Source organism: Quercus lobata, chromosome 2 (assembly GCF_001633185.2).
Source record: "Quercus lobata isolate SW786 chromosome 2, ValleyOak3.0 Primary Assembly, whole genome shotgun sequence".
Taxonomy (NCBI): domain Eukaryota; kingdom Viridiplantae; phylum Streptophyta; class Magnoliopsida; order Fagales; family Fagaceae; genus Quercus; species Quercus lobata.
In genome coordinates, this window is record NC_044905.1 from 104,363,200 (window position 1) to 104,386,910 (window position 23,711).

A 23,711-nucleotide genomic window follows, 5' to 3' on the forward strand; every position below is an offset into this window, starting at 1 on the left:
ATAACATAATAACTTGAATGGAACATGTTGGTTCAATATATACACCTGTGTCAATGCACACCTGCCTATAAATAGAACATGTTTTACACATATACATGATTTGTTGCACACCTGCCTATAAATGGAACATGTTTTACACAAACACAGGATTTGTTGTGTGAATACATACACCTGTGTAAATCCACCAAAAGAACAAGACAAGAAAAACAGAGTCCACCAAAAGCACAAGACAAGCACAACACAACAAAATACTTTATCATATTTCAATGCACATTAACATTAATAAAAGTGAAGAGTCATTGAGCACATCCTGTGACTTCACAAAATAAAAGTGAAGACATTAACATCCCGTGACTTTACAAAATAAAAGTGAAGACATTAACAAAATACTTTATGTCAACATTGCCAACATTGTTTTTGGCACATCCTGTGACTTTATACATCTTCCAATTAAAACCCACCAACTAGTCCACTAGTGCTCAGACATACACATTTCCAACCGAAATTGCCAATATTGTTTTTGACACTTGACATATACATTAAACAAGTGAACTATAACAAAAAAGTTGTTGAAACTTTAACATCTTCCAAGTTGTCATTTACTACTTTAGGTGCCCTTGCCAGCTGCATTCTTGCCCTTGCCAGCTGCATTCTTGCCCTTTCCACCAACTGGTTGAAACTTTCTGCCTTTAAACCCCCTAGCAGCACCACCACCACCACCTCCTTGACTAGTGCTCACAGATGCACTTGGCTGCATAACCAAAATCCAACAGTTAGCAAGATGATCCAACAATAGCAAGTAAGAGGAAAAAAATAAACAAAATAGAACAAGCCAGAGGTGCCTGAGATGGTAAAGAATCCCATGTCTCTCTAGGGGTATGGAAGCTTGGTTGTGAGGATGAAGAGAACCAGTTAGCCTTAGATCTAGTTGGAGGTTGAGTTACAGCCTCAGATCTATTGTTTGGTGCAGATTGAGATGCAGTTTGACCAAAAGCTCTGTATGCACTCTGAGATCTAGTACTTGGTGGCTGAGATGCAGTTTGAGGTGTTGCAGTCTGCTTTGTTTTTGTAGATTTACTGCCTTGTGCCTACAAAAAGGGTAGTACAAGTTACATACACACGAAATACTTGAGGAAATGAATATAGTTCAAAGTATGGAAATACTTACAACTGCTGATTTAGCAAGTCTATCTCTTCTCTGCCATGGAGTTTCACCATTGATGCCTGCCTTGCACCCTCTTGCATTATGTCTTTCTTTCTTGCACTTCCCACACTTGATTGTCTTGTTCATCCTAGAAACTCTATAAGGGTTCATTGGCTCTTCAGGATCTCTTTTTCTTTGCTTTGGTGGTCTGCCAGGTGGTTTATACACATGAGGAACAACAGGAGCAGGTTGGTTAGTCTTAACCCAATCAGACTGGCCAGGTATTGGCTGTATTATTTCTTTGTATGTTTCAGCAAATGTCTCTTTTAAGTAACAAGGATGCACATAGTCCTCCACTTTCTCTAGGTTCTTAACAATAGCAGAGATCCCATGTTTGCAGGGAAGTCCTGTCAAATCCCAAATCCTACAGCTGCATGCTTTCTTAGCCAAGTCAACCACATGTCTCTCACGACCATTATCAACCTCATACATGAAGCTACCTGCTGGAGTAGCACTGAAAGGTATAGATTCATGTTTTAACTTCTTTAATTTGTCTTGAATATTAGGACAAACTTTTCCAGTGTATTTTGCTATACCTCTCATCTTTTTGTATTATTTGGTCATGAGCCTAACTCTAATCCACTCCAACATTGCTAAAATTGGCTTATCCCTAGCTTCTAAAATCATGGTATTAAAAGACTCACTTAAATTATTAGCTAAACAATCACACAAAGCTCTACTACTAAAGTGAGACTTAGACCATTGTGCAGGGTTGATGTCAGCAAGATACTCCCATGCCTTGACATCCAAATCCTTCATTTCCTGCATTCTTCTCTCAAACTCCCTGACTGTTGTGGCTCCAGCACATCTCCACAGTGCATCCTTCAACTCCAAGCCCTTATGATCCACTTTGAAATTATTATAGATATGCTTCACACAATATCTATGCTCACAAGTTGGGAACAGCATCTCAATTGCAGGTATAAGGCCCTTGTACAAGTTACAAAACAGAACAAGTAAATATGTTAGTTAAACATGTTGAAATGAACTGAAGTATGTATTATTGAACTTTAAAAATGTCTACTAAATATGTTAGTACAATTGTAGGTCATACCTTTTGTCTATCACTGATGAAGACCAGATTAAGTTGCTCTGGATCCCCAATGTCATCTGAAAACTGCTGCAGAAACCATACCCATGAATCTTTGTTTTCTTGCTCAACAACAGCAAATGCAACTGGGAAAATATTGTCATTTGCATCTCTAGCTATGGCAGAAAGTATTTGCCCCCCAAATCTGCCTTTCAAGTGGCACCCATCTAAACCAATAATTGGTCTACAACCTCCCAAAAACCCAAGTTTTTGTGCATTATACCTAATATACATTCTCTTAAATTTCGGCTGTGCATTTTCATCTTCCATTTCAGTTTGCAAAATAACCCTACTTCCTTTATCATTCAATCTTATCATCTCTGCATAATCCCTAAGTTTCCCATATTGCAGCTGTTCATCCCCAGTAATCAAGTCAGTAGCTTTCCTTTTTGCCCTATACACTTGACTGTAACTTATGTCAATTTCAAGTGCTTGCTTCACATGATGTTGAACACCAGCCACTTTCCAATTGGGGTTTTTGTCAAACTCCTGCATAAACTTCTTTGCAACATAAGTTGAAGTCACTTGGCTGTGTTTGAAGGATCTAGGGCAAGTGCACTCCGGATTGAATGTTTTTATTTGGAATGTCAACTCTTCAGGTAGTTGAGATGCATAACACCTCCATCCACATTCATTGATGCAATAAACTGATATCTTCTTCTTCTCATTCAGCTTGAACTTGATATTTACTGGCTTCTTTATCGCATATTCCCTCAATGCCTCCCTAAATACTTTAGAGTTTGGAAACTTCATTCCTTTCCTTAACTCTGGCTTTCTCATGTCAGTTTGGACATTAAACTCAGGTTCTTTTGCAGCTGGTGCTGGCTGATCATCATCAGACCCTACTAGACTTTCCATGTCATCTTCAAGAGGTGGGTCAATCCATTCACCCTCTTCAAGAGGTGGGTCATTGTCAGCTGCAGTATTCCTATGTGGGGCTGCATACACATGTACATCCTCATGGGTAGATGGCCCATCATCTCCTTCAGAGGGCCTATGTGGGGCTGCATGTGTAGATGGCCCATCATCTACATTTCCAAAAACATCATCATCAAAATCTGGCCCCTCAAACCCTTCCTCTAACCAATCAATATCACCTCCTTCAGCATCCACATTACCTCCCTCATGCACCTCATGCACATCATCATCACTCTCACCCACCTCATGCACATCATCATCATCATTTGCTACTTCCTCATTACCAAATGGTTGTTCAACAGCAAGTGGCTCCTCACCACCCTCAACATATAGTGTTATCTTATCTGTAGGCCATGCAGCATGGATCTCACACATATAAACAACATCATCATCTTCATTTATAAGCCTTAACCCTTGCTCCAAATTACCTCCAGGAATAAGATAATGATATCTACTTGTACTAAGTGCCCCCACATCACAACAAATATCTTGTATTTCAAAATAACTAAGTCTATCTGGGTCAACATTATCAACAAAAGAAGTACTACCTCCTAAATATACCAAATCTGGGTTCCACACAAACTGCCCACCATGATGAATCTCAAAATTGAATACTAAGTCAGCCATCTGCATGTAAAACACAACAGAATAAATGAAGATGATAAAACTTATAAATGAAAGATGATCAAAGCATACATATAAAAATGAGGCATCTAGTTCTATTGTTAATAAAGACTCAATACCTATATGGATAAGAGTAGTAATAAGAGCAGCACCATTAGTTAACTGGTCGATTATTATCACAAACTTATTTCAAAACAGAATTGAGCAAACAAGAGAACTCAGAATGTAGTTGGACTTATTTTAAAATGCATATATAACCATCCAGCTTATATCATAATTGACTGAATAATTATTTCAATAAAATCATGAGCATTATTCAACTTTTAAAGGGAATGGAGGGTTTTCAAGTTCACTGGTTCATTAGTTCACTGGTCAAATTCATAATTAGTTCACTGGTCCATTAGACACTAACTATAACATGCTGGCCACAACAGACTCAACCAGTAACATTCTAATTAATCTGAAAATCAGAACCAATGATCAATTTGGTAACAGAAGCAGTAAATCAAACTGATTTCAAATTGACAGAAGCAGTAACCAATGATCAAACTGATTTCAATTTGGTAACATTCCACAAAAACAATTAAACAATACAAATCACGGCAGAGAGAAAGCCTACAACAGAACAATCATGAGCATGATCGAGTGAGGGAGAGGCGGGTAATACTAAACAGAACAATCATCAAAGCCTACAACATAAAAAAATGAGGAGCAACTGTAAAAACAAAATTGGGTTTCAGCTGGAAATTTCTTTGACTCTGTAAAAAAAAAAAAAAAAGGGTTTTTAAAACCCACCACCGGCACCGGCATTTTAAAACCCACCACCGGTATTTTAAAATCCACTGGCATTTTAAGACCCAATTCAGAACCCTAGATTTCAAAGATTAAAACGCAAAATCCTAATCTACCTGCAACGGCTGAACAAAACAGAGGCAATAATCTTGATCTTCCTCAAATCGGTTTGCATGCACGACCTCAAGCTTTCAAATCCCAGTCAAGTGAAGCGAAGCGTGATACCCAGGAGTGAGTCTTCCTGCCACAGCTGAACGGAGAAGCCGTCTTCGTCGGTTCGGTTTGCATGAACGATGGGAGTGAGTGAGTGAGTGAGTGATTTTGAGTGATTCTTGGGAGTGACACTGAGTGATTTTTGGTGAGCAAGAGTGACCGAATGAGAGTGACTTTTCAACTATTTCTTACGTTAACGGTGAAGGGGGAGTGAGTGAGTGATTTTGAGTGATTTTTGGGAGTGACACTGAGTGATTTTTGGTGAGCAAGCGGGATGAGAGTGACTAAATAGTTTTTGGAAAAGAGACTGTTTTGATCTGGATGGGAGTGACCTTTCATCTATTTCCTATGTTAGAGTAACGGTGAGGGAGAGGTGGGCACACGGCACATAGACGAATATAATCATAGGTGGGTAAAGTGTCAAAATTTGAACCACAGGTAGGCACTTAGAATTAGATGTAAACCACAGGTGGGTAATGTGTAATTATCCCAAAAAAAAAAAAAGAGTGAGAGATGCAAACTAACAGAACGAGGCCATGATCCAGGTAGACACATAACTCAACTCAATATAAACAAAACAAGCCCAATAGAAAGCCAAGCGCCCAAATAAATTATACCTGATACGGTGATACCTCAGTCCTCAAAACTCAAAACCTTGAACAATTGAGAGAGGCGGAGAGCAGAGAATCAGAGGAAGAATGAGAGAGGCAAAGAAAGCTTGCTTGGGCAGTTGAGAGAGGCGGAGCCGTGGAGGAAGCTTGCTTCAGCAGTCGAGCCAACCAGGCAGCCAGTAACAGTGGAGAGAATCAAAGAAAGAATGAGAGAGGCGGAGAGCAGAGAGGAAGAAGCAGAGGGAACGGTAAAAATTTTAGGGATTTGAGTTGTTTTATTTGTTTTGATTTGTGATTGTTTTGTGGTTAGTCTCTTAGACCGAATTTGTAGTTTATCTTGTTGATTTTTGGTTTGTGTAGAGGAAAATTATATTATTTTTGGGCAATGATTTTTTTTAGAACCAACATGTAACCGGATCTACCAAAATTTTTGTTTTTTGGTTAAAATGATGTGCCGGATATTTTTAATTCATCTGAAACTAAATTTTTTCTCCCTACTACCCCTTCTTTTCTAAAATTTTGGGGCAATTTCCACTTGAGGGCATTAGGCAATTGCCTGATTGGCCCAGTGAAAGGGCCGGCCCTAGGACTCTCTCTCTCTCTCTCTCTCTCTCTCTCTCTCTCTCTCTCTCTCTCTCTCTCTCTCTCTCTCTCTCTCTCTCTCTCTCTCTCCATAAATGAACAGTTTTGCATGTACATACATAAATGTTAAATGAGTCTTCCTTTCACAGTGAGCGTAAGATAATTTTCAGTTTACAAGAAAATTTTAAATACAATTATTTACCAATACTCGAAAATGATGACATTAATATTTTTTTTTTTTTTGAAAGAACATTAATATTATTGTGTGAACTGAAGACTAACGTCTATTTTAGTGAAACTTCATTTTTATATATAGTCTATGCGTTATAAAAAAACGTGGTAGGTATAACGTATAAGTATTCCACTTCCGGTGAAGACTTGTTCCAATTAATCAAAACCTTTTTGCTATCAAGTTAATATTTATGAAAAATATTGTCTCTAGCATATATAGCATTCCGTAATGGACGCTGTTCATAATATAACCCTTGGTTTAGGCATTAATAAAAGTAAAACCCGATCCATTATTGAATGCCATGTGTTAAATTTAGAAAACGTACTGCGTATATGAGAAGCTACTTATTAGCAGATGCATGGGCAAATATGTGACAAGTGCAAACAATCATCTAAATAAACATCAATGATTATATATAAGGCAGCAATAACTTGTTTTACCCAATTTACACTTTAATTTATAACTCATAATGTAATTTAAAGTTATATTTTCAAATTATAAAGGCATAATGGAAAGCAAACACCACCCTGTTAAATTGTTCAATAAAAAGACCGTGCGGCTTGGATTTTTGACTTATTGACTATTAGTTGGTGTTGGGGACTGTTTATTTGGCGATTAGGAAAGGCAAGACATGTGACTAACTTTAATAAAAGCCACTCTTAGTGCTTGAAACCTTTTTTTTTTTAAATGAACTTTTATAATAGAAAATGGTAAAAGTCGCTCTTTTTTTTCTTTTTTTTTTTTTTTGGTACTTAAAACTTTTTTATAAAAAAATAAAAAATAAAAAATACCTTTGTCTACGCGGTATAGACGACTTTAGTCTTAGAGAGAGTTTGGATCCAACTTATTTCTGCTTATTCCCTGCGTTTGCGTTTTTGTGTTCTTTTTTTTTTTTTTTTTCCCTGCCGTAGTTTTTGACTTTTCAACATATTTACTGTACACTTTTCATCAACTTGTATACTGTTCACAGCAAAATAAATGGTGAGTGCACACTAGTGGGTCCCATTTACTGTTTATGGACTCACAAACTTCACTTTTTTACAATTTTTTCATTAAAAATAGGTCCCACGATACTATTTATACATTTAAAAATTATTTTGCTACAGTGTTTTCAGTTTTCAGTTTTCAGTTTCAGCAAAATAAGTTCTATCCAAACAGACCTTTAGTACTTGAAACTTTTTTTAAAGATAAAATTAGCTTTTATAAAATAAAATCTTAAAAGTTGCTCTTGGTCTGTTTGTACTTGAAACTTTTTAATAATAATAAGAAAAAATTCATGGTCTACGCGGTATAGACGACCTTAGTCTTAGTGCATATATGACATAAAATCTGTTCACATTAACATCTATTCTAATCCACTAAAACAAGAAAATTATTAAGTATCCACCACTTACATCATTTTTACTATATACATACTGTAATTCTTAATAAGAATAATATGATTAAATTAGATGATACAATTTATAATTTATCAAAAAATTATTATTATGAAATTATGGATTTCTTTTATAATAGGGACGAAGCCTTTTTTTTTTTTTTAAAAAAAAGAAAGAAACATTTTGTATTTGGGGGCTTAGGCCTTGGGCTTGCCCCCGAGCATATACAAAGGAACAACCACTTTCGTGTATTTTTTTTTTGGGTCAAAAGAACAACCCCATTTAAACTAGATAAAAATGGGAAATGCATTAAGACCTATAAAGCTAATAATAGAACTTCTTTATAATATGCTATTTGCAAAACAAAATTATATATATATATATATATATATATATAATATGTGTCTATTTGAGAATAATTTATGCCAAAGAGGCTAATACTGTGTATTCATCAACACAAAATCGGAGAAGATTCCTAACTTCTTGTTTCAAGGGTGTCCAAACACTAGTGGAACCGGAGAGAGCTCTTGCATTATTATTATTATAAATTCCTGACCTTAGCTTAATTTTATGAGTAGGAAGTGAATGGAATCGACCAATTCAAATGGTAATCTATTCAGCAAAAAAAAAAAAAAATTCAAACGGTAATCTGGTCCATTTCTCAATATGATAGATCTCCCTCAAGAGACTCAGGACTACATAGTTGCTTTGACCAAATCAAAGCTTCTGCTAAATTCTAATACATATTGACGTGTAAATTCACGAGTGCTTTTAGATTAAATCGATGTTGGCTTTTTATAATGGAAGTATTGCAATTTATTGGGATTCTGAATCCCATAATTTGTATTTGACTGAGTAATCTCAACAAGAAGATCACATCTTATCTTAACATTATTATGGTTGGCCAGGCCTGGACTTGTTGATTTGGATTTTGTATATATATCATACAGAAAAATGCTAATAAATGTTTTTAGGGTATTAATTAATAATATATTTAAAGAAAGTTTTATTTAAAAAAATATTTAATATTTTGATAATTTTTTTTTTTATCTCTCATAATGTTTTAATATTTGTTTTTTTCATTATAATATAATATTATCAGATGACAAAGTTGATACATCCATTTTTTTTTTTGCTAAACAAAAAATGGGGGCCCTTATGGTTGTATCATGCCACCCAGGTTAGTATAATCATGTGAGGGACAAGACCCACCAGATCCCACCGAGGTACCCGCCAAGGCTCGAACCCGATATTCCCCTTAAATCTCTCTCACAGCAGCCCACCAACAAGAGCCCGCTAGTAACAGGAATCGAACCTAGACTAGTTAGGTGAAGCGAACGATCCATGCCAGCTGAGCCAAGCCCTTGTTGGCAAGTTGATACATCCATGAAATTGATGGAACTGCAAAAGCCAAAAGATCACATCGTTGGCGCTAGAACCGAAACGTGTATGGACTGACTCTATGATTCTATGACTATTGGCTATGACTGTCTTCACCTCTAATCAATAACAAGTCTCTACTCTCTATAAAAATTTCTATGCAAAAATGAATAATATTATTAGTAGGTTAAAAAATTGCACTATATTTATATATATTATATACTCATTTTAGTTAACCTAATTATATATATTAACGCAAAGGAACTATATTTTATATTTATTGTATTAGGTTGAAATGTGTTAAAATAAAAATAATGCAGAAAGAGACAAAAATAAATAAAAATACAAAAAAGGGAAGCAAAAAAGAAAAGAGAGAAAAAATGCATTGAGAATTATCATGATTTGCTTAATAGCCTATGTCCTCAACCAAAAATTCAGGACGTTTGGTTCATTGTGATGTATCATTGATGTGATGCATATTACGATGGTGTAACATTTAGATTTTGATTTATTTTATATTTTTTAAAATTACCATTATTTAAAATTAAAAAATATATTACATCATCTTAATCCCATCACCTTCCTAAACAATGTAATGTTGTATTTTTGTATTGAGATTATAATAATATAATATTACAATAACATAATATTATGGCGTAATGTAACATCACGGCGAACCAAACACCCAATAATGTAATATCACATCATCTACATCTTTGTTATTCATATGAATTGTGTTTTACAATGAACCTAAAGTAGGGGCTACTTCCACACTAACTCTGATTGCAGTATTAACAATATGGGTAACTGGTACATCATCCGGGCATTCTTTAGGCTAAATGGCATTATCTTGTAACAAAATGTGCCCTCCTATTAGTAAGGACACGTTAGCGTATCTAAATGTAAGGGGCCTCTCATTAGCGCCTACTTACTACGTCTTTTTTCAAGTAACAATGATGGCTTCCTCCACAATTGCAAGAACCCAACCAATTATAATTTAGCTTTGTGTATTATTTCTGGTGAAATAAGTAGTGTAATAACTTTCAACCATGCTGAATCATGGATTTAAAGATAATTTTATGTCCTCATTAATCATTTATGTGGCAGATATTATTTTGATAATCTGTCCATTGACTTGTATTAAGTACATAAGACTCTTGGTCCTTATATACATACATACATATATATATATATATATATATTTCCCTACCAATTAAAATCAAGCAATATGTGATCATGACTGGTGAATTGTTCTGCATTGCAATATACGCGATAATGCGAGCAGAGAAGTTCCTTTCAAGTTCTTATATACTCATGTAGTAATACTAGTTAATATATAAGAAACAGTTGGTTACAAATTTAAACAAACTTTGCTAGCTATTGAGTTTTGTCCAAAGATAGCTTTACTCTGCTTAATATATTAGATATATGGGTGATCTCAGTTTCTGAAAGATTTTGTTATCCAACTTGATACAGTCCTCAGAGTGATAACTACGGTTTGTTTAGTAATGGTTCAAAGAAGTCAGCTGTTCCTACTGCTTGTTTTCATCATATTTTCAGCTATAGCAGCCGAGACAGAAAATCAAGACTGTAAGTTCAGTTCATTTCTGTCATCGTGTTAGTTTGTGTAACTGTTATAGTATTAGTTTGGTTGGAATATGAGAGACAAAGCTTTTGTACTTTGAACAACGATTTGTTTTACTCAAGATTCATGTCAGTTTCTGGAATCTGAGCAGTACAAATCGTATGGTTAGTTATTCGGCAGCACATGACTCTAGGAAATACTTAGTCAACACTAAGATGCATCACCAATAAAGAGGTTCTTTATTTTGGCTATTTGGATTGCTGAAGTAACATAAATTTTGGTATCAATTTTTTTTTTTTTTTTGCCACGTTATGTATTTTTTTTTTTTTACATAATTCCATCACAGGGCCTTAGCTAATGTTACACGTCCTTCCAATTTACGTGAATCTTCAATCTATTTTGAACTATATATTAGATAGTCTTGTTTGATAATTTGGAGATTGAGTTATGATGTTTTTAATATCCGTATGCAGATGTTGCTTTGCTTTCTCTCAAGAGTATGTGGCAGAATACACCACCCAATTGGGTGGGTCCGGATCCTTGTGGCAAGGGATGGGAAGGAATTGGGTGCACAAATTCACGTGTAACCTCCATGTAAGCTTTCTGCTTGGTTTTCGCTTTCAAGTTTTTGTTGGCACGTTTGCTTGTTCATGACAATTCCAAATTTTGATATAAAGCTGACTTTGTATCATTTCAGAATGTTATCAAGCATTGGTTTGACAGGCTCGCTGTCTGGAGATTTCGTAATGTTATCTGAATTAAAGACTCTGTATGTTTTCTTTGTTCACTTTGCCTTTGTTATTTAAGTCTTCAGATTCAAATTCCAACTGATATCCCTGAACCACCATTCTGCTACAAGAAACTGCAGTGCTCAAAAATATAAAAATTCACTGCTTAATGTTTGTGGAAGTTATGGGCAGTATTACTCATGCCTCCAGCCTCATGGTCATTGAGATGTGGATCTCACTGTGGCCGATTTAGGCAATTATATCACAAAAACAATGATTGGAGATTTTACTTTCTTTTAAAATGTCCTAACTAAATCAAATGAAAATCTCAATTCCACATGCTTATTTGGTAGTAACTTGATCAGTAAGTTTAGTAATGCATTCCTGACTAGCTTCTTTCATATAGGGATCTATCTTACAACAAGGGCCTGACAGGACCAATCCCACGATCAATTGGGAATTTGAAGAAACTATTGAACTTGTAAGAAAATATTGATTGTTATTAACAGTCTGTGCTGGAACTCAAGTTGGATGGTAAAGATCTTCCTAATTTACTATGTTTCTTTCTTATTTGCATATCAGAATCCTAGTTGGGTGCAGCTTCTCAGGTCCTATTCCTGACACAATAGGATCTCTACGGCAGCTACTCTATCTGTAAGGATTCTGACTCTGTAATTTCTTCAAGAATTCAAATGTTTTACTGCAAAGGACAATATGAATCAAATTCCTTATGAATGCTATCTTCCATGTAATAAATGACACAACTTTAGATGAAGGGTCTACTAGTAAGTCCTGAAAATTTACCATCTCTGTCTGTAATGTATGTTTGTGTACATATATACACATAATTCACTCCGAGTTTCTATTTTTAGTGCAGTAAAATGAAAGGGCTAACATACTGTGAAATTTGAAACACTTTGTTGCTTTCATCTGCAGATCTCTGAATTCTAATCAATTTAGTGGACAAATTCCGCCTTCAATTGGTAATCTATCCAGTCTTCTTTGGCTTGATCTAACTGACAACCAGCTTAATGGACCCATTCCAATCTCTGATGGGATCACATGTGGTCTTGATATGCTACTTAATGCCAGACACTTGTATGTCAACTCTCTTTGTGAAATGAGCTTGTTAGAATAACAATTAAGTTATTAAATTCAACATTTCCTAACAGGTTAAGTTTTTGGGAGAATCATTAATTTATTTTAGTATCAGAGCAAAAGATATTTAATTTGAACTTCATCTCTGCTCTACCTCTCATTTAAAAAGTTCAAAACCTCATGTGGGGCTCCACTCATAAAAGGGGAGTTAGGGCCCACACGCATAGGTAGTGTTAAAATAATGATTAAATGATTGAATTCACTATTTTATAACAGTTTTAAGCTTTGGGAACAATCAATAATTTATCAGATTTGATTTAATTTTTTTCATCCTATGACTTTATTTTCTCCAACTATAACAACCATCTAAGATTCTGTCTCTTATCATCAGCCATCTTGGACAGAATAATCTTTCAGGAACGATCCCACCTCAGCTTTTCAACTCAGAAATGCCCCTGATACATGTGTAAGATTAGTTATACTTCTAATATCTGGAATCTCTTGGTATAATCAAGTTACATGAGAAGATATATGCATTATTCGGTTACTTCAATATTGTTAAAATGCATATGTATATAGATAATATATATCTAATAGCCCCACTAAACTTACATTATTTTTCTGTTTCATGTTTAATCATTATTCATTAATAGCTTCTTTCACATGTTACACCTTTGTTTTTTCTTTTTTAATTTTTTAGTGAATAGGTATTGTCTCCTAAAATTGCATCTTGATATATTGTGGTAATGTTAACCATGACTTTCTTTATTTGTAGTAGTCTCCCTTAGATGGAGAGAACACACACACGCATGCATGCAAAGTAGATATTTTGCATCATCTTTTGCTTTTCAACAAAAAATATCTTGGAATATCTACAATACATTCTATCAACTCATTGATTCTTCTGGCAGGCTTTTGGATGGCAACCAACTGACTGGCAGCATTCCTTCCACCCTTGGACTTGTGCAAGCCTTGGAGGTGCTGTGAGTATCTGTCACACACTCCAGAAAATTCACCAGAAATTTCTATTGGCTATGGATTTCTGATAAGTTATTGTTGTTTAATATTTGTTTTTGGCTATAGGCGCATTGATGGGAATGCATTAAGTGGACCTGTGCCTTCAAACTTCAACAATCTTACAAATCTTATTCAGATGTAAGAAGGAAAAAGAGACATGCCAAATTAAGCTATATATTTGCTTGAGAAAGATTATTATGACCTGGTGTGGAAACTTTATAAGGCTAGCTTTTTGATGATATATAGTTTTTTTTCAGGTTCTTGTCCAACAATAAACTGACTGGTCCTTTGCCCAACCTTACTAGCATGAACCTCCTCAGCTACGTGTAAGTAATAATGACATACTAACATATGAATATCAATGTTAGTGTGGGCTTAAGTAAATTGTTTGTTAGACTTATCACAAAAATAATCATTTAAGCCTTTACAGCGCACCAAAGAAGATGCTCAGTTGCCTAACAATATCTAGTTCCCTTGGTTTTGAGTTTCATTTGTTGACTGAGATGATTTTGGCAGGGATATCAGCAATAATACCTTTGATGGATCAGACGCTCCTCCGTGGTTCCCCACCTTACAGTCTTTGACAACATTGTATTCTCTCTCTCTCTCTCTCAATGTGTGTGTCTCTACTCAAACATGCATTTGTGTGAAACAAAGATGTTTATTTTCCAGTATATGAGGAGAAATGTGTTTTTCTTTTTTGGCCTCAGGTTTAAATTATTCAATACTGATGTAAAACCTCTCTACCTTGCATGGCAGAATAATGGAAAACACACAACTTCAAGGACAATTTCCAGTTGCCCTATTCAGCTTACCCCTTCTACAGACTGTGTGAGTATCAGGCTATCAACTTGTCTAAAGTAGCATTACACTCATTGCAATGGATGTTGAGAAATCCAAATTGAATAAATTAGTAATTCCTTTGTATGAAGCCTAAGGAGGGTAGTTACACTCATTGCAATGGATGATGATTATAAGGCCATTATTCTGACATGTCGTAACAGGGTACTAAAGAAAAACAAGCTCAATGGCTCCTTGGTTATTGGCACCACCCATAGCAACCAACTCAAACTCATTGATTTGCAGTTCAATTTTATTCATCACTTAGATGGAAAGGAAGCGTACAATGGTACATTGAAGTAAGATGAATTTCCTAGTAACTTTGGCCCATTCTATTTTATAGTATTGAAAGGACCAGCTAGTTTTTTTGGAAGTTAAATTTCCAGGAAAATGAACTCATTGTTTTATAGCCTATAATAGTTATGTCTCATTATTGTGGTAACACTGTATTATCTTCTACAGACTGGAGGACAACCCAATCTGTGAGGTGACAGGAAATCTAAGTAGTTACTGCACAGTTTCCCTCTCAAATGCCTCATATTTGACACAAAAAATTGATTGCGAGTCGGTTCCCTGCAGTTCAGATCAGATTTCAAGCCCTTACTGTAGGTGTGCATATCCATACACAGGAACCCTCTTCTTCCAAACTTTGTCCTTCTCAGACTTGGGGAACAATACTTACTACAACATACTTGAGAAATCTCTCATGGATTCTTTTCACTCCCATCAACTTCCTGTGGATTCAGTCTCTCTAACTCTGAGTAATCCCATTACGGCTTCATCTAAGTACCTTGAAGTGAAGCTAAAAGTCTTTCCTTATGGCCAAGTTAGTTTCAATCTAACGGGAATTTCTAGTATTGGGTTCATGCTTAGCAACCAGACTTTCAAGCCACCACCCCAACTTTTTGGACCTTTCTATTTTATCGGTGATAAGTATGAGAAATATACAGGTAATTCTGTGTTTAAATGATAAAATTTCTGTGTTTTTTAGTAATTATCTTGATGCATCTCTCTTCATGCCAACAGAATCAAAAAAGTCATCAAGAAGTAGTATTGTGATTGAAGTTGTAGTTGGCGGTTCCATTCTGCTGCTGGTAATACTCCTTGCAGGGGTTTATGTTCTCCACACAAAGAAAAGAGCAAAAAGAGCAATTGAACACACCAGTCACTTTTGTAAGATGGGTTTTTGTTTATATTTTGCACTTTTTGGCTAATCATATGGGATTCTTAGGGTTATTTTTCTAATTCATGTCAAATAAAGCAGCACAATTGGACCAGAGCAGTAGGGGTGGTAGTGTTATTAAGGTAAAAGGTGTGGGATGGTTTTCCCTTAAAGAGCTTGAGAAATACACCAAACATTTTTCAGTAGCCAATGAGATTGGATCTGGCGGCTATGGGAAGGTCAGTTTTGATTGTCCCTCAGTAGTACATCATATAAATGTATGTCAATATGCATGATCAATCTTTTATATTCCAAGGGTAAAAATATGAAAATTTTTTTCAAATTTCAAATTTGTATTTTGCTTTTTGCCACTTGTAATCCTTCCTTTATTTTTAAGTTTTTAATTTTAACTATTTAATTTTATTTAAGACCAGCTTTTGAACCTTGTTGCTAATTTTCCTAACAATTGCTGTCACTAAATATCTTGTTTGTCAACATTTATACAGGTTTATCAAGGTTCTCTTCCTACTGGGCAACTAATTGCCATTAAACGGGCTAAAAAAGAATCTATGCAGGAAGGGCTTGAGTTCAAAACTGAGATTGAACTTTTATCAAGGGTCCATCATAAGAATCTTGTCATCCTTCTGGGGTTTTGTTTTGAGAAAGGTGAACAAATTCTGGTGTATGAGTATGTTTCAAATGGTAGTCTAAAGGATAGTCTTTCAGGTACTTTCATCCATTTTCCTCCTCCACTCAATAAGAATTATAGTATTTGTTGACACTTCAATTTCTCACGTAATTGATAATCACATTGAATTATTCAATTCACTAGCATTTGTAGTAATTAACATTAAGTCAATAATTGTTAGGCCATACACCTTGCATCTACCTACAAAAGCAATAGAAAAATCTGATAGTAGCACAACTATAAAATTCTGTAGTCTACCAATAATGCTCTCATCCAAAGATGACATGAGAGGTATTAAATAACTTGGCAAATATTGCAATTTGTCTTTAGCCTGACCCTGATCACTTCTCCCGTAGAGAATAAAATGAGTTCCATGTTGATAATTCTGATAAAATTGTGCCAAAGGATTTGGTGACTATATGCTGGGAATTCTACCACCAAAAACACTTTTCCTTTGTAACAATATCCGTGCATCAGAATTCCACTTGCCAGTTAATATAAGGGTTTAAATATTTTAAGTGTACCTCATTGTCCAATTGCAAAATTGACATGCTGACATCTAGCTTGACATGCACCAATGAAAGTATTTGTCAGATTCTCATTCCTGTGTCAATACATAATGAACCACCCTGAAACCTCGAACAAAGTTTTTGAAGTCAAAAGATACTGAATCCTAATTCATTTTTTTCTCTTAGTTGAAAACTAACATATTGTCTACAGGGAAGTCAGGGATCAGGTTAGACTGGATGAGGAGACTTAGAGTGGCCCTTGGTGCAGCCAGAGGTCTGGCCTATCTTCATGAATTTGCCAATCCACCTATTATACATAGGGACATAAAATCAAACAACATCCTCCTGGATGAGTCATTAAATGCTAAAGTTTCTGATTTTGGAATCTCCAAGCCAATTGATGACAGTGAAGGAAGTCATGTTGTCACTCAAGTTAAAGGGACAATGGTTAGTTCAGGATCCTTTTACCTCTACTTCAACAAAAATAATGCATTTGTTATGTTCTTTAATTGATAATATAAACATCAGAATCTGGTCAGTCCAGAAGCATCTAACAATGAAATTACTGGATCTGGATTTGGACAGAAACTCAACCCAATGCTCTCTAGTCTTGTATAAAAGTATTACTGGATTTTACCAAATTTAGAAATGATTCTCATTATTTAGCTAGGCATCTGCTCTAATAGTATATGGCTGACCTTCAATGGATTGTCCTTGTGAAAAACACATAAAATAATAAAAGGTAAGCAAAGCAATACATAAAATGTGACATGATTTGGCAAACTCCATGTCTACATCCACAGGCAACACCAACCAAAAATATCCACTATCAATGATAATTACAACCACAGTCCAAACTCTCATGAACCTCACAAATATAAACTAACCAAAATCCCCAATACACCTAAAGGTTCTCTCACACTAACGTACTCGACAAAGCTTAGTCTCCAACTCTCTTTAGGAAAACTGTCTTCTAATTAACTCTTACACAAAAAAAAAAAAAAAAAAAAAAAAAAAAAAGGACTATGCCACAACTCTATTTATAAGGACCATTGCACCTCCTTATTATTCTTCTAGCTAATATAGGATTCTGAAACTAACTAGGAAACCTCCAAAATTTTTGTTTCATCGGCTGGACTTAAAAAGTCCCAAATTTTGCAAACCCAACAACAACAAAAAAGAGATCCCAAAAATATATAATGAAAATCGACTTTAGTCAAGCATCTTTTCTAAAGTAAAAGATGAACTTGGGTAAGTAGATAAATGTAAAGGAATGAAGTAGATAACCATTTTTTAGGAATGATCAAGTTCAGTTTTCTGAAACTCCAGGTGGAGCTTTTAGGTATGTTTCAAGGAATGAAGCAGATTAATGTAAAGATAGCTACCAATTTTTTTCCCTCTTTTACTAAAGTTTTAGGCCCAGCCATTGGCAAGGGATTTTTTCAAACTCAAGCACACATACTTCTACTAGTACCTGGAGGCCTTAAACTAATTAGGAAAACGAAGTAACCAGTAGGAGCTATTCACCACACCAACTATATACTGCACAAAAATTTATGTAAGTGTTATAGGCAAGGCAAGCATTTCTTGCTGCCTACTATTACTGCCAGAACCACCAAATATTTGGAGGGGAAGAGATTTTCATTTAATGATCCCACAATCTGCCATTGCAGAGTAGGGATGGTTTCTGTTGGACCATAAGAGTACTAATATGAGTTTATGGTAGTTTAGGCATTCTTGATTTCCAATTACTTGAAGAAGAAAAGCTTAAGTTTCAAAATTTTTGTCTTAATATTATCTAAATTTCACAAAAATACATCAAAATCTAGCACTAAGAATGTATTTGATTAACTGCAGGGCTACATGGATCCAGAATATTACATGACCCATAAGTTGACTGAGAAAAGTGACGTATATAGCTTTGGAGTGCTAATGCTGGAGCTGTTAACAGCAAGAAAGCCAATAGAGCATGGGAAATATATTGTGAGAGAGGTTCAGGAGACAATGGATAAGACAAAAGATTTATACAACCTTCATGAATTTCTTGACCCAGCCATTGGTTTGGGAACAACCATGAAAGGTTTAAAAAAGTTTGTGGATCTGGCAATGAGGTGTGTGAAAGATCCTGGATTTGACAGGCCTATGATGGTTGAGGTGGTTAAAGAGATTGAAAACATTTTGGAGCTCGCTGGTGTAAATCCCGATGCTAATTCCACATCCACTTCTGCAAGTTATGAGGAGACCAATAAAGGGAGTTCCCCCTATCCAGGGTATCCTTATAGTTGAGGCACCTATGTTATAGTGGATTATACCTTCCAAGATAGAGCCTTACTCCAAATTTCATTCCAATTAAATGATCCACAACTGCCAATATAAAGATATGAAATGGGGTTTTTCCAAACATCGTAAAAGTGAGATTTTTTTTTTTCATTTATTTGAATAAAATATTCTAATCTACTTTGTGTAGAATATCCAGTTATTAGTGCACATCCTAATGCTTGTGTTCATATAGTAAGTTACCAGAACCGTGCTTATGATGGTACTTTTTTTATTTGTGTGTGGAGGGTGGGGGGGTTGAAACAGAATCTTAGGTCGTCAACCTTGCACAGATTTGAAGGGAAAAGCAAAAAAGACGAGAATTTAAATTATTTTGTAGAATTCCATGTAAGGCTAGTCATCTTATACTGCACTTTTGATTTCTATGCTATGTACGCAATTCTACAATACTTTTGCAAAGAGAAAATATGTACAATTTCCTATTTCAGTTGAGATAATTGTAGAGTTTTTTTTGGCTGTCTTAATTAGCCCTTTTTGTTTTGGTTGTGTAGTGGACAGAGTCTTTGAAGGTTATGTACTGAAACTATTTCTTTGTTTTTTGCTCTTTAGCATGGTTGCTAAATTGATTGAACCTTGTAATCCTGTGGTCATGGTTATGGTTGACTTTCCTTGAAACTTATTCATCAATCTTCTAAATCTGTATCCTTGCTTCATCACAACTTTGCATAATTTACAAGAGCAACAAAATAGGCCACAAATTGCAACCTCAGTCAAATCTGTAAGGTTGAATTTAATCAACCATCTTGTTGGCTTTATTCCGTGCCAAATTTGCTTGTAATTGAACATTTAGAAACCCTGTATTTAGGTGGGATTCATGTAAGGGTAGTGTGTGAGAGAGTGTGGAGAAATGCTCAAGAGTGTGCACTCAGCAAGGCCTCGTGACTGGATCTCGCGATTGGCTCGCGGCTGGCAAATCGTCAAAGCTGGCACATGTGTGAAGCATGCAGAGGAGCTGAAGAGTCACACCACATAGAGCACTACTGGAAAAAACTTCTAGTCTAACGAGGCAGTTAGCTTGCGACTCACTCAAGTCAAGAGGTCAAGTCGCCAGACCACTCTGTTTGGGAAAAACTAACCTTTCGCATTCCAAACACACACCAGTATAAATATCCCTTATACCCACATATTGTAGAGAGATTCGAGAGAGAATTTTGAGAGAGAAACCCTAAAGAAAAACAAGATTAACTCATCCACAATCCTTATCCTTTGATTCTCCAAATTCCTCTACTCTCACCCTCTCCATTGATACATACTTGAGAGGTACATTTAACCAAAACATTTTCTCACTATACCCATATCTGTGAGGAGGCTACTTGGTGCTTGGGAAGCAGTTAGGAAGGGACTAATTAATATTGGTTGATGCTATACTCTATAACGGGATCCAGTAAGCTAGAGAAGACAAAGGCTCGGCGTAACCTCGCTGGAGCAAGAAGCTTGGAGGGCTTAGGTACACTGGGTAGATTAGGCTTGGAGGGTCTTCTACTGTTCATGTATCCCAACTTCATTCTCTAGTGGATTATTGACCACTTGGAGAGCGGCAAAGAGATTTTACCCCGAGGACTTCGGTTTCCTCTTCGATAACACATCACTGTGGTGTCTTTGTGTTTGCATCTCTCTTCCTTTAATCTTTGCCATTTAATTTCTACTATGGTTGTGATTTTATTTGGTTTAGATTGTTTTATCAATTCTGGTTTAGCTTATTTTCATATTCCGCACATACATTGTTTAATAATAAGCTTGAATTGGTAATTTGTAATTTGAGCGTCTAAACGTTCAAAGTGTTTTACACACTATTTGAATATTGAAATAGTGTGTAAAAATTTCAGGCATCGATCTCAAAAAGATCAAATGATATAATGTGTATGAAGCCAAATGAAAAGCTTCAAAATTATGTTATCAAGTTTATGTGGGAGGTCATATATGCATATTTCTATAATTGAGATTGATCACTTTTCCTCGTGCTAATTGTGTATGTCTTGGTTGAATTGATCATTGAAGCTTCACATTAGACTAAGGACTATCTCATTTTTGGTACCCACATACATCACACATGTCTATGTTCAATGAATGCCTTATTCATTTGTGTGATTGCACTTGATTAAATATGTTGCACATGCTCAATTATATGTTGATCAAACACAAAAAGATTTTTGAGTGTTTTAATTGTTTTTGGAAAGTATTTTTGTTTTGAAAAATTTTAAAAACTGTGCAACCCTATTTTGGTGACTTACCTCGCGGGTCAAGCCAGTCGTGAGCCCCCAGTCGTGAGCTTACTTAGAAGGTTTTCGCGACTTTCTAGTGGGTCAAAGTCCTAGTCTCGAAAAAGACTTAGAAAAATTTCAAAAAAAATCTGGGATTTTGGAATTCTTGCGACTTATGTTGGTGACTTATTCATGAGTGGAAGCTCCAGTCGCGAGGGTTACTCAGAAGGTTTCGTGGCTCCCCACGCGACTGACTCACGAGTGGAACTTCCAGTCGCGAAAAACACTTAGACAAATTTTTCAAATTTTGTCACAAGGGTTTTTGGTGACTTGTTCGCAACTTATTTCAGTCGCGAAAATCGCGTGTTTTGCGCTTTAAGTGCAATTTTAAAAAAACTTTTCAGTTTTACCCTCGTTCACTTTGACTGTTCATTGTCTTGTCTGTTCATCTCTCTCACAAACTCACCGTTGAGTTTATTTTATAGGATCTACTAATATTGATAATATGATGCTTGTTTTACATGTTTTCATGTTTGCTTCTCATTTTTTAGTAGAATATCATGATTGTACTGTGTTGTGCATATCATGCTCATAGTAAAATATCTCAAAGACGGTTACTTGTGATTTTGTGGATTTCATAGTTTACATTGTGCTTAGCTGTGCCTGCATATTCATCACATTTGCACACCATATGCACTAGTGTTGCTCATGCTTAAATACATGCTTCAATACTACATACATGGTTCATTTACCATGATTGAGTGATTTGTCTTTCTAAATAACAATGTCTGCTTATTTCATGAACTAACTAGGATCTAATCAAGTTTATGTTTGTGTCTTGTGGTTTTGCACTTGGTTCTCTGCTGTGTATATGTTCTTTTGCAGATGTCTCGCCGTTCCTCTCAAGGAAAAGAGCCTATGATTGATGTTCCATCATCCCCTATTTCAAAACGAACTCGAAGTTCGTCTCCAGATTCAAACAGTGAGAGATTCAGGACTCCCCTCAATTCACAGACTTTCTCAAGCATTTTTGTAGAGGCTCCTACTGTGGTGGAAAGGGTTATAAAATTTGATACCTTGAGAACAACATTTATTCCTAGGATCTTTGAAGCAAAAGATTGGGCTAATCTGTTCGGGAACTTCGAGGACCCAATTGATGAATTGGTTAAGGAGTTCTATTCAAATGCTAGATACACCGAGGTTGAGTTGAAGTGTTGGGTATGAGGAAAGGAGTTCAGCATCAATCCAGACTACATTGCAAAGGTTCTTCGAATCAATAGGTCGGCCAATGTAGATCTCACTCCATATGATGATAGACTTCCTCAGATACAAGAAATTCTTCAAATTCTTGGGCCTAATCATGACATTTCAAGCAAAGGCACATCCATAGGCACTACAAAGTTTGCACCTGAACTGAAGACTCTCACTTTGATCATGTTCTTCAACCTCTACCCACTATCTAACAATGACTTCATCAACCTTGGACCAGCACAATTCCTATGTGATCTCATCACCGAAGTTCCGATTGACATTTGTGCCCACATTTTCAAACCATTGGGAAAACAGCAGCTCGAATGGCAGCACGAACATGTCTTCCTTTTTGTAGTCTTCTTATGAAGATCATGGTTCTTGAAAGTTCAAATATGTGTATAAACACCCTTAAACGTTTATACCCCCAAATTACAACTTAACCAATTCAAGCATTATGTCAAACAACAAGTGTGCGGAAAATGAACATAAGCTACAATATAGAATTGGATAAACTATCTAAGCCAAATTAAAATCACAACCCACAGCAGATAATAAAAGGCAAAGATAAAAGGGAAGGAAGATGCAAACACAAAAACAACACGCGATGTGTTATCGAAGAGGAAACCGAAGCCCTCGGCGTAAAACCTCTCCGCCGCCCTCCAAGCGGTAAACAATCCACTAGAAAATATAGTTGGGAGACATGGACAGCAATAGACCCTCCAAGCCTAATCTACCCAGTGCACCTAAGCCCTCCAAGCTTCTTGCTCCAATGAGGTTGCGCCGAACCTTTTTCTTTTCTAGCTTCCCGGATTCCGTTACTAGACCGTAGCATCAACCAATGAAGATTGGTTCCTTCCTAACTGCTTCCCAAAAATCCAAACAGCTCTCTCACAGTGATGATTATGGTGAGAACAAGGTTTGGAAAAATGCCTTTCAAGGATTTGACAATGGAAAGGAAGAGAGTTGAGGAATTTGGAGAGACTCTAATGTATAGATTGTGGGTGAATCAATCTTATTTTTCTTTAGGGTTTCTCTCTCAAAATTCTCTCTGGAAGCTCTCTTACATTCGTGGTGAAAGTTCAGAAACGTATATAAACACCCTTGAACATTTAGACCCCCAATTTACAACTTAACCAATTCAAGCAATATGTCAAACAACTAGTGTGCGGAAACTTAACATATGCTATAATATGAAATTGGTAAAAACTATCTAAGCCAAAACAAAACACAATCCACAGCAGATAATAAAAAGGCAAAGATAGAGAGGAAGGAA

At 35.8% G+C, this 23,711-nt stretch overlaps 3 protein-coding genes across 8 annotated transcripts; 1 reads left to right on the forward strand and 2 right to left on the reverse strand.

Moving 5' to 3' along the window:
* Positions 1-451: 451 nt before the first annotated feature.
* Positions 452-1,387, reverse strand: LOC115977700. Its single transcript, XM_031099729.1, has 2 exons — positions 1,169-1,387; positions 452-1,088 (listed from the first exon to the last, which is right to left on the reverse strand). The coding sequence occupies exons 1-2, from the start codon at positions 1,313-1,315 to the stop codon at positions 774-776; spliced, it is 462 nt and encodes a 153-aa protein (XP_030955589.1). The 5' UTR covers positions 1,316-1,387; the 3' UTR covers positions 452-773.
* Positions 1,388-1,704: 317 nt separating this feature from the next.
* LOC115977699 lies at positions 1,705-3,860 on the reverse strand. 2 transcript variants are annotated; one of them, XM_031099727.1, is made up of 3 exons: positions 3,465-3,860; positions 2,259-3,425; positions 1,705-2,134 (listed from the first exon to the last, which is right to left on the reverse strand). In XM_031099727.1, exons 1-3 carry the CDS (start codon positions 3,843-3,845, stop codon positions 1,757-1,759), a joined length of 1,926 nt encoding a protein of 641 aa, XP_030955587.1. In that variant the 5' UTR covers positions 3,846-3,860; the 3' UTR covers positions 1,705-1,756. The 2 variants fall into 2 exon arrangements, with proteins under 2 accessions (XP_030955587.1, XP_030955586.1); XM_031099726.1 differs by having other exon boundaries at positions 2,259-3,860.
* A 6,486-nt stretch (positions 3,861-10,346) lies between these two features.
* LOC115977695 (probable leucine-rich repeat receptor-like protein kinase At5g49770) lies at positions 10,347-19,441 on the forward strand. Of its 5 annotated transcripts, none has more exons than XM_031099720.1 (19): positions 10,347-10,612; positions 11,081-11,201; positions 11,305-11,376; positions 11,742-11,816; positions 11,918-11,989; positions 12,272-12,433; positions 12,825-12,899; positions 13,345-13,416; positions 13,517-13,588; positions 13,708-13,776; positions 13,967-14,041; positions 14,207-14,281; positions 14,455-14,589; positions 14,753-15,240; positions 15,317-15,463; positions 15,552-15,691; positions 15,959-16,178; positions 16,861-17,096; positions 18,507-19,441. In XM_031099720.1, the coding sequence occupies exons 1-19, from the start codon at positions 10,531-10,533 to the stop codon at positions 18,933-18,935; spliced, it is 2,817 nt and encodes a 938-aa protein (XP_030955580.1). In that variant the 5' UTR covers positions 10,347-10,530; the 3' UTR covers positions 18,936-19,441. The 5 variants fall into 5 exon arrangements, with proteins under 5 accessions (XP_030955580.1, XP_030955582.1, XP_030955581.1 ...); XM_031099722.1 differs by having other exon boundaries at positions 15,555-15,691; XM_031099721.1 differs by having other exon boundaries at positions 14,210-14,281.
* Positions 19,442-23,711: the final 4,270 nt, after the last annotated feature.